The 11,549-nt window shown below is 46.6% G+C and overlaps 1 protein-coding gene across 1 annotated transcript; it reads right to left on the minus strand.

The window, feature by feature from the left end:
* Nucleotides 1-8,907: 8,907 nt before the first annotated feature.
* Nucleotides 8,908-11,120, minus strand: LOC140482440 (cyclin-dependent kinase 5 activator 1-like). Its single transcript, XM_072579944.1, has one exon. The coding sequence runs from the start codon at nt 10,737-10,739 to the stop codon at nt 9,810-9,812; it is 930 nt and encodes a 309-aa protein (XP_072436045.1). The 5' UTR covers nt 10,740-11,120; the 3' UTR covers nt 8,908-9,809.
* Nucleotides 11,121-11,549: the final 429 nt, after the last annotated feature.

The following is an 11,549-nucleotide window of genomic DNA, read 5'->3' on the forward strand; positions in this document are numbered from 1 at the left end:
TCCATTTGATTTTAGTATTGTCACATGTACCGTGATACAGTGAAAAGTATTGTTTTGTATGCTATCCAGACAAATCATACCTTAAATTATTACATCAGGGTAAGAGAACAGAATGCAGAATATAAGGTCACAGCTACAGAGAAGGTGTAGAGAAAGATCAACTCTCATATATGAGAGGCCCATTTATAAGGCTGATAACAGCAGGGAAGAAGCTGTTCTTGAATCTGTTGGTAGGTGTTCTCAAAATTTTGCATCTTCTGCCCAACGGAAGAGGTTGGAAGAAAATGTACAGTGTAATTGGGGTGGGAGGAGTCTTTGATTATATTGGGTGCTTTTCCAAGGCAGCAGGAAGTGTAGACAGAGTCAATGGATGGAAGGCTGGTTTGTGTGATGGACTGGGCTGTGTTTCACAACTCTCTGTAATTTCATGTGGTCTTGGGAAGAGCAGTTGCCATATCACACTGTGATCACCTGAATAGAATGCTTTCCAAGGTGCATTTATAAAATTTGTTAACAGTCACTGTGGACATGCCGAATCTCCTTAGCATTCTGAGGAAGCAGACGCATTGGTCTGCTTCCTTGATTGTTGTGTCAAAGTGAATAGACCAGGACAGATTGTTGCTGACCATGTCCACCTCAGCACCATTGATACAGAGAGGGGCGTGTCCACCACTCTGCTTCCTGAGGTTGATGAGTTTAGATTAGAGTGGTACTGGAAAAGCACAGCAGGTCATGCAGCATCCAAGGAGCAGGATAATTGACATTTCGGGCAAAAGCCCTTAATCAGGAATGGAGGCAGGGAGCCTCTGGGGTGGAGAGAGAAGTGGGGAGGCGGGTGTGGGGCTGGGGAGAAGGTAGCAAAGAATACAATGGGCGAATGGGGGTGGGGATGGAGTGATACGTCATGGGGAGGGTGGAATGGATAGGTGGGAAGGGAAATTGGCAGGTAGGAAAGGTCATGAGGTCAGTGCTGAGCTGGAAGGTTGGAGCTGAGTTAAGGTGGGGGAGAGGGGAAATGAGGAAACTGGTGAAGTCCACATTGATGCCCTGGGGTTGAAGTGTTCTGAGGCAGAAGATGAGGCATTCTTTCTCCAGGCGTCAGGTGGTGAGGGAGCGGCGGTGGAGGAAGCCCAGGACCTGCATGTCCTCGGCAGAGTGGGAGGGGGAGTTGAAATGTTGGGCCACGGGGCGTTGGGTCACACCAATCAACCCCACCGCCCCGTGGCCCAACATTTCAACTCCCCCTCCCATTCTGCCGAGGACATGCAGGTCCTGGGCCTCCTCCACCGCTGCTCCCTCACTACCCCTCGCCTGGAGGAAGAATGCCTCATCTTCCACCTCAGAACACTTCAACCCCAGGGCATCAATGTGGACTTCACCAGTTTCCTCATTTCCCCTCCCCCCCACCTTACCCCAGTTCCAACCTTCCAGCTCAGCACTGTCCTCATACCTGTCCTACCTGCCAATCTCCCTTCCCACCTAACCACTCCACCCTCCTCTCTGACCTATCACCTCCATCTCCACCCTCATTCACCTATTGAACTCTTTGCTACCTTCCCCCACTCTCCTCTCTGACCTATCACCTCCATCCCCACCCCCATTCACCTACTGCACTCTTTGATACCTTCACCCCAGCACCCCCCACCTATCTCTCCAACCTGGAGGCTCCCTGCCTCCATTCCTGATGAAGGGCTTTTGCCCGAAACATCAATTTTCCTGCTCCTCGGATGCTGCCTGACCTGCTGTGCTTTCCCAGCACCACTCTGATCTAAACTCTGGTTTCCAGCATCTGCAGCCCTCACTCTGCCTTTCTGAAGTTGATGGCCAGTTCCTTTTTGCTGACTTTGAGGAAGACATTCTCACCCAGACAATAGTGACCCTGTGGAACTCTCTAGGCGAAAGTGAGTACTGCACATGCTGGAGATTAGAGTCAAAAGTGTAGTGCTGGAAAAGCACAGCAGGTCAGGCAGCATCCAAGGAACAGGAGAATCAACGTTTTGGGAAAAAGTCCTTCATCAGGAATGAGACTGAGAGCCTCGGGGGTGGAGAGATAAACGGGACTGGTGTGGGGCTGGGGGAAAGGTAGTTGAGAGTGTGATAGGTGGATGGAGGTGGGGGTAATTGTGATAGGTCAGAGAGGAAAGTGGTGCAGATAGGTGGGAAGGAAGATGGACAGGTAGGACAGGTCATGATGGCGGTACTGAGCTGGAAGGTTAGACTTGGGGGGAAGGTGGGGGGAGGAGAAGTGAGGAAACTGATGAAATCCACATTGATGCCCTGGGATTGGAGGGTCCTGAGGTAGAAGACGAAGCATTCAATGTGGATTTCTCTGCCAAAGACAGTGGTTGTGGCCAAGTCATTGAATGTTTTCAGGAAGGAGTTAGATGTTTCTGAGTGCTAAAGGGATCAAAGGGTAGAGAGGAAAGCAGGAAAAGGGGACTGAGTTGGATGATCATATTGAATGGTGGAGCAGCCTCAAAGGGCTGAATGGCCTACTCCTTTTCCTATTTTCTATGTCTCTAAAGGGATCAGGATCCTCAAAAACAAAAAGGAACAAATTCATCATTGGAAATGTACATTCTCAAAACCATGCGTTATAATTTTGTTTACTGGCCTCCCATGTAGGATTTTGTAAAAAGCCTTCCAAAAACCCAAAAACACCACATTCACCAGTTCCCCTGATCAACTATAGGTCATGCCCTCAAAAAAACATGAAAAGGTTTGTCAAACAATTCCTTCTCCATAAATCTATGATGCTGCTGTCCAACTTCACCTTTATTTTATTAATATCGAATAATCACATCCATTATAGTAGATTTTAATAAATTCCCTATTACTGACAGGTCTGTAGTTTCCTGTTTTCCCTCGTCCTCCACTTTCTGGGGCAACCTTCAAAATTAGAGGCATCATTGCAGGATTAATTAAATTCTGAAAGATGGTCATTAATGGATCTATCATTGGATTTTAATTATTCCAGAGACATGTCTTGGGTCTTCCTCTGTGAAGACAGGCATAAGGTATATCTGTTGAGATATATCTTGAGTAAATCTTTTTGGAGGCTTTGAGATGATCTTTGAAATGCTTCCTTTGTTCCACTCTCAGTAAATTCATCAGCTCCCATTTCTCTACACCGTATCGCATCCTTCCTAAACTGTGATGGCCTGAACTACCTAAGTAATGTCTTATACAAACCTAACATTGGCTCCCTGCTCTAGTATTCAATGCTTTGAATGATAAAGGCAAGTATTCCAAATGCTTTCCTGATGAAGGGCTTGTGCTGAAATGTCAATTTTCCTGCTCCTTGGATGCTGCCTGACCGGCTGTGCTTTTCCAGCACCACACTCTTTGACTCTGATCTCCAGCATCTGCGGTCCTCACTTTCTCCTCCTGATCACCACATCAACCTGTCTTGTTGCCTTCACGGATCAATGGACATGCACATCAAGGTCCCTCTGATCATCTGTACTTCCTAGCATCCAACCATTTCTGTATTCCCTTACCCTGTTAGCCCTCCCAAAATGCATCCCCTTACACTTCACAGGACTAAATTCCATTTGCCATTATTCTGCCCATTTGACCAGACTATTCTGAGTCTAAAGCTTTCATCTTAACTTCTAACAACAGGATAATTTTTGTACCATCTGCAAACTTAGTGGTCAAATATCCTACATTCATGCCTAGATCATTAATACACACTACAATGAACCCAATGGTATGCCCCTCGGCCCTAAAAAATAAGCCTTGACCATCATTCTCTGCTTTCTGCCATGAAGTTAGTTTTGGATCCAATTTGCCAAATTGGCTTGGGTCCCATGGGATCTTACCTCTCAAGCATATTCCAATGTGAGACCTTGTCAAAAACCTTACTAGAGTCCATGTAGACAGCATCCACTGCATTACCCCCAGCTGCACATCTTCTCACCTCATCAATAAATTCAATCAAATCTGTCAGGTATGATGTCCCCTCCTCCTGAGAGAAGGCCATATTTATTCTCATGAATTAATCTTTGCACCTCCAACTGGAGATTAATTCTTGCTCTCAGAATTGAGTTTACAGTGATCTCTCTGCCAATTGTGTTAAACACAGAGATCTGTGGCTTTGTCCTCCAGTCTTCTGATACATCTCTTGTGTCCAGGAAAGAGTTGAAAACTAAGGTTAGTGTCCCTACAATCGCCTCACTTGTATTTCACAACAACCTGAGGTACATTTCTGCAGGCTTATCCAATTTTGTGCCCACTAAAACTGGTCAAGGACTCCTACCTCTCAGTTGTAATTCATTCAACCTGGTATTGCCCAAACCTCAATAATTTTCAGATATTTACTTGATGGCTTTCCATCTATCACAAGGTCAGAGGTGGGGATATTCACTGAATATTTACACAGTTTATGTCTCCTCAGATACAGAAGCAGCCCATGTCCATTTATAGCAAACCATATGAACATGTGAGATAAGACCAAATGTAAATCATTTGGCCCCTCTAATGTGCTCCACCATTCAATAAGGTTCACACCTGAGGTGATACGTGGTAAGTAACATTCATTTCACATCAAAAAGTCAGGCAATGGTCATCTCCAACAAGACAGAATCTAACTATTTTTTCTTGACTGTCAATGGCATTATCATCTCTGATTGCCTCCACTATCAACATTCTAATAGTTACCACTTAATAAATAGATCACCTTACTTCACTGTCCCTGGGTCAAAATTGCTAAACTTCTTTCCTAACAGGACCGGCAGTTAAGAAAAACCATCATCTTCTCAGGGTCAGGTAGGGATGGGCTGTGAATACCGTTAACACCTACCCCCCCCCCCCCCCCCACCCCCACACACACACTCCCTCCACATCTCAAGAACGAATTTTTAAAAAAATGTACCGGGTGTCAATTCCATTGTAGCAACTGACATCAATTTAAACTCAAATATTTTCTTGTCTGCACGGCGGAACTGTTCACTGGAATAGCTTTACCGAGCCCTGGGGGAGAAAGTGAGAGTCTAAATTCGGCCGTTGAAAATACAATTTACAGCCCAACACAGTAAAACAGACAAAGTCTATGTGTGACGTCCAGAGGCCCTTTCAGGACCTTGGAGAGCGCTTGTTTACACTCCAATAACCTTCCCTGGAATTTCCACTTCGCTTATGCAGCAGAGATGAAGCGAGGCTGGAGCTAACACGCCCTTTTTCGATCCTAAGGTGCTCGGTGCAACCATCAACAGGCTGCAGTCTGCTGCAGCACTCCCGGACGTGCTGGTATGAAAACCTAATTCTGCATCTAGTAATTCCCACAGCAGCAACAACCTGCCACAGTTCCGAAGATGTCATTGGATTCCAAACATTCACTCTTGTTCCTCAGATACTGTCAGAGCTGCTGTTTCTCTAGTGCTTTCTGTTTTTAACCAGCGTGTGCTGCATTACCACCAGTACGGTGACAGCACAGAAAACTGGCCCATTTTTTTTTGTTTCAAACCCTATTTGCCAATTATCGACCTCTCACTTTTACCCCACAGCCCTGCAACATTTAATTTCTTTTTCAGATAGTGATTGGATTCTCTTTTGACCGTCTTGATTGAACCTGTCTTCACCACACCCTCACACAGTGTATCACAGCTTCTAACATTTGCATTGAATAGATTCTGCTAATTCTTTCTTCTTTTTGTCTGTCAAGAATCTGTGTCCTTGAGCTTCTGCTATTTTTCACCAATAGGAACAGTTTCTCTCTATCCCTTTTGTCTGCACTCATGATCTTGAACAACTCCCAGGCTTCTGTTCTCCAAGGAGATCAGGCCCTATATCCCCAACCTGTCTACACAACCAAAAATCACCCCCCCCCCAAAAAAAACCCACAAACTAGCCCTGACAGAGAAATAGATTGTAGATGAACCAAAAATCATAGGTGCAGTTATGAGGGAGATAGACAGGTATCTGACAGAGAAAGGAATAGAGGTGGTTTGACAGGATGAAAGATAAGGTGTCCATAGACTGGTTAAGTCAAATGATTTATTTCTGTGCCATAGGATTCGCAATACTGCTATGTAAGATTGTGGATACAGTATAGAATCATGGAAAAGGTACAGCACAGAAAGAGGCCATTCTAGTCCATTGTGTTTGCAGAGGTAGAATAAATTAACTACCAACTCCAATCCCACAAGGGGATCTTTGAGGTTACACTACTTCAGGTGTAGCTGAAGCTTCTGCTTCAACTACCAAACCAGACATCTATCAACATCTAAGTGAAAAAGGTTTTTACTTGTACCCTGACTAACCATTCCACCAATCACCTTCAATCTATATCCCTTGGCAATTCATCTGTCCATTAGGGGAAAGGGTCTTCCCTATCCACTCTATCAAAATCTCACATTGTTTTGTCCATCTCATTTACAGAGGAGGTGATGGCCTAGTGGTATTATCATTGGATTGTTAATCCAGAGACCCAACCAATGTTCTGGAGACCTGGGCTTGAATCCTGCCGAGAGAGATGGTGGGATTGGAATTCAATAAAAATCTGGATTTAAGAGTCCATGATGGCTATGAATTTGTTGTTGATTGTCAGGAAAAAAAAAAACTGCCTGGTATCAGCAATGCCCTTTGGGGAAGGAAACTACCATCCTTACCTAGTCTAGCCTCCATGTGACTCCAGACCTGCAGCAATACGATTGACTGTTAACTGCCCTCTAAACAATTAGGGGGTGGGCAATAAATGCTGTCTGGCTAGTGACAGCCTCCTTCTGTAATGAACAATAAAATAAAATTAAGTCAGCCCACAGCCTCTTCTGCTCTGCAAAAGACAACATTAACCTTCAATCATTTCTCCTAACTGCGAGCCTCAAATACTGGCAACAATTGCGTACTCAGCAATTGTGCCTTTCCTGTAATGTGGCGACCACAACTGTACACAATTTCAGCTGTGGCCAAAACAACGTCTTATATAGTTGTAGCATTTTATCTCTGTTCTTGCATTCAATACCTTGGCCAATGAAGGAAAGCATATAATTTACCTTCTTTGCCATTAATATACCTGACTTGCCATCTCAAGGATTTTGGACCTGCACTTCAAGGTCTGCCAATCCCCCTATGCATTTGTCATCTACTGCATCCTTTGCACCTGCAGTGGTCTCCTCTACATCAGGAGACAGGACGTCTTCTTGCAGATCATTTCAGAGAACATCTCTGGGACAACCGCACCCACCAACCCCACCGCCCCACTTGAACACTTCAAGTCTCCCTCCCACTCCATCAAGGACATGCAGGTCCTGGGCCTCCTCCACCACCAAACCATTACTATCTGATACCTGGAGGAGGAATGCCTATGCCTCATATTCCGCCTTGTGACCCTGCAACCCACACGGGATCAATGTGGATTTCAACAGCTTTCTCTTTTCCCCTCCCCCACATTATCCCAGTTCCAAGCCTCCAACTCAGCACTGCCCTCCAGACCTGTCCATCACTGCCCCCTCTGACCTATCACATGCTCCTTCACCTTCATCTACCTATCGCATTTTCAGCTATCTTTTCCCTAACCCCATCCCCCTCCCATTTATCTCTCAGCCCAGCCCACAAGGGCTTATGCCCGAAAAATCGATTCTCCTGCTCCTTGGATGCCCCCTGACCTGCTGTGCTTTTCCAGCAGCACACTCTTGACTCTGATCTCCAGCATTTGCAGTCCTAACTTTCTCCCAATCCCTCTACTGCTCTCACAGCCCTCCCAGTCAATGTATGTGGGTGTCATGGATGATATTTTGTTTCATCATTAGAGCCAAATAAGTGTGGAGGCTGGAAATCTGAAACAAATACAGAGAATGCTGGAAAGACTCAGCAGGTCTGGCAGCATCTGTGAAGAGAGAAACAATTAATGTTTTGAATCTCATATCACTCTTCTTCAGAACTGCCTCAGACTTGTTTTCTATGTGCTGCACAAAAAGATATGCAACACACAAGATTTATTTTTTCTATTCATTCATAGGATGTAGGTGTCACTGGCAAGCCTTACATTTATTGCCCATCCCGCAGTCTGTGGATTATTACAGTGGATCCATTACAGTGTGCCTGGAGTCACATGTAGTCCAGACCTTTCCGAAAGAGCATTAATGTGAACTGGTTTTTATGATAGTTGACACTTATTGGACCAGCTGTTTATTTCAGAGTTTAAGGATTTCAAATTTTACATCAGTTATAGTGGGATTCAAATCGATATACACTGGCAATCTCAATTACCAGTCCAGTGACATTACCACTACTGCCTCTCCAGTAATAGAATATGTGCATTTTGAGCTGCTGGTCCTGTCGGACCAGTGTCCAGGTTTATTCAGGAGAATTACAAATATTCAAGGCTCCTCAGTTTAATTTGTATGATTTTTACATCCCACAGCCACTTAGATTGCAATGCAACACTGTTTAGCAAATTGACTGTGAAGCTAAAACTGCCCGTGAGTACTGTGTCCTTTCCCGAAAAGCAGGATTGTGCAGGAATACAGGCATCATTCCAAATGCAGTACACAGCATGCAGCTTCCAGCTCATTCCCGGATACAGATCTGGGATTACTGCTAAGTCATCTCTCAGTAATCAGCATACAAGGACATGCGAGGTAAATGAGAGTGGGAAGCTAAGACAGCAATAGATTCCCTTCCAGCAGATAGCTCCCACCACTATGGCAACACAATCTCCTGGTAATGGAACAGTTTCCTTCACACAAGCCCACACACACAGCAATCGCACAGAGCTACACCCGCAAGCTTGTATGTACAATAAACACAAGCAACCATTCATCCACATCTTCACATGTAATCTCATACAGACTTACAAAGACAGCAGTTCGACAGTCCCAGACCACAAACCAGTAGCGTACCAGCACCTAAAAGTCAGCTTTTGTCTTGAGGCTTTTGAAATAACCGAGAACAATCAGCACAAAATCGGATCATATTTTGCAATATATTTGTTGATGCTCCAGCATATTTAGAATACAATACAAAACGCAACATTATTTATCATATCCCAACAATTGGCACGTTTTGTTTTTTGACAACTAACCCCACCTCTTTGCCGTTTTTTTTTATTTTTGTTCTTTGCCGAGAGGAAACAAAATAAAAATGTACATTCAGATAATGACAGAAATGAGACTTTGCTGATGAAAATGTGCAAAATGGAACACTGGAGGTTTGAACGCATCAGTACCATGGAGAGCGGCAACTGCTCTCGTCATCTCCTAGTCTGTCTCAGAGACACCCCACCCCAAAACCACAGTCAAGGCGCTCAGAAATACTGCTCTGATTATCCTTCCTAAAAATTGGAAAATAAATAAATTTATATATACATACATATATATATATATATATATATCCACACTCTTATCTACAACACTTGTCCGACAGACTTTCACTGAAGCTCCGTCACCATCTACAGCCATTTAAACAGGGACAAGTTTATCTTGTTTTTTTTTGGCCATACGCATCCTGTTTCATTCTGATCGACCCCTCCCCCTCCGCAAAATGACCTTAAAACGATGATCACCTTTGATACCGTGATTTACAGCACAATTGGAAAATAAACCACATTTTTTTAAAAAAATGAAAGGAACACTGTGAAGTGAACATTTTAGGCTCCCATTTTGGTTGAGAGTAAAATCCGTGCCAATCTTTCGCTCGATTTTGACTTCCGGGACAAGTTGTATTTTATTCCCACTCTATCTGTTCCCAGAACCCAGTCTCCTTTACGTGGGGACTGCAGCCCCTGCTAATAGATCTGATCACCCAGTCTGTCTCTACACACATACAATAGATTTCTCACTAAGAGACACAGAATAGACAGGGCGTCTCTAACGGTCCAGATTGATAATGTATTGTCCATTACAGTCTCTGCTGCTGGCCTCGTTCTTCAGGTCTTGAAAGACCTCAGTGAAGTAATGCGGGTCTGAATTAATCTGAAGCATCTTGGCACTCATCTCGCCGATGATGGAGAGGCATCTGTCCCAGAAGACCTCTTTGTTGGCTTCTACCAGGAACGGCTTGAGGGGGTAGGAAATCTCATTGCCCATGTAAGAGTAGGCGAGGTACAGGCAGGTGAGGAAGGTGGCTTGCAGTTCGAAGTCAGTGGCGATGTCTTCGCTGACCACCTCCCGGCACAGCAGGTAGACGAACACTACGTTGGCCGGGCTGATGAAGCCCTGGTCTTGCCAACCTTGGAGCAGCAGAGCTCGGTCCACCCCCCGGAACCAGAGCACCGCCTCGCCGGAGCTCAGCTGCTTCAGGCGGTAGCAGCGGCGACACAGGAACTCGCCCAGGCACCGCAGCAGCTCCCCGGTGGACGCCTGCACCACCACCCGGCGTGGAGAGGCCGGGGCGCGGCCGCTGGCTTGCTTCTGCACCGAGCCCAGCTGCCTGGGGGGGACCACCGGCAGGGGGACCGGGATGGCCCTGTGCTGGGCAGCGGGCTGCAGCGGGGCGCCGGCAGGAGGGCAGGACTTCTTCAGGTTCTCCTCGTTGAGCTGCTTGACCGGGTTGTTGTTGTTGCTGCTGCTGCTGATGGCGCCGCTGGCAGGCTCGTTGGCATGAGGCGGCTGGCCCGGGTTCACCTTCTTGGCTTTCTTCTTCTTGGCCGAGGCGGCCACCAGGCGCTTCCAGGTCAGGGCGGAGATGAGGACCGAGTGCTTCTTCAGCCCCTTCTCCTTGGCGCTCTTGCCCGCGCCGTCGTCCACCGTGCCACCTTTGCCCTTGGGCTCGGGGGACAAAGACAGGACGGTGCCCATCGTCTGGCTGGCGGTAATGGACAAGGGGGTTGGTGGAAGGGGAAGACAGAAAGAGAGAGAGAGAGAGAGAGAGCAGGCGCCAGGCGAGAGGAAATCAACAACAACAAATCTTACTGCATTTGGATAGCCAGCCGGGGGTTGCCTCTCGGAGTACTTGGGGGTGGGGGGGGATTGCAGTGAGTGAGGAAGGGTTAAATGGGGGTGCCTTGTTTTTTCCTGCCCTTTGGGGAGGTTGAGGGTGGTGGATGGAGAAAAGGAGGGAGGGAGGGGGGGAAAGGTGGTGGGAAGGGGGCGGAAATTGAGCCTCGGCCGGATACTCACTGATGGAGGACTGAGCAGACCCCTGGCTAGCCCGGCCGCCTTCCCAACTCCAAAATGATGGGCACAGTCCAGAGCCAATCGCTTAAAGCAGCCTCCAAGCTGAGGGCCATCCTCAATGGACAGCCAAAGCAACCAATCGGGATGGAGCATCTCATGATGGGCACCCCTAAGAAGCCAATTGACATCAGAATCCTGGGGGGTCCTGAGAGACCAACCAATCAGCGTTTAGGAAGTGAGGGAAGGTGACTCCGCCCAAAGTCCCAATAACATCCAATGGGAATAAGTGCTGTGAACGGGGACACGTCATTGGCCAATGGTGGACATGGCTAGGAATGGTTGGCAGCACCCCTAACCAATAGATGCTGACAACGCCGGTTGAATGGGCGGGGCATGTTGCCAGATCCCGCCTGTCATTGGCCGAATGTGTGCGTGAGGGCGGGGTCATGGCAGTAATGGTTTAAACAATTGGAGGTTGGGGTTTGAAAGAGG

The sequence above is a fragment of the Chiloscyllium punctatum genome, chromosome 10 (assembly GCF_047496795.1).
Source record: "Chiloscyllium punctatum isolate Juve2018m chromosome 10, sChiPun1.3, whole genome shotgun sequence".
NCBI lineage: Eukaryota > Metazoa > Chordata > Chondrichthyes > Orectolobiformes > Hemiscylliidae > Chiloscyllium > Chiloscyllium punctatum.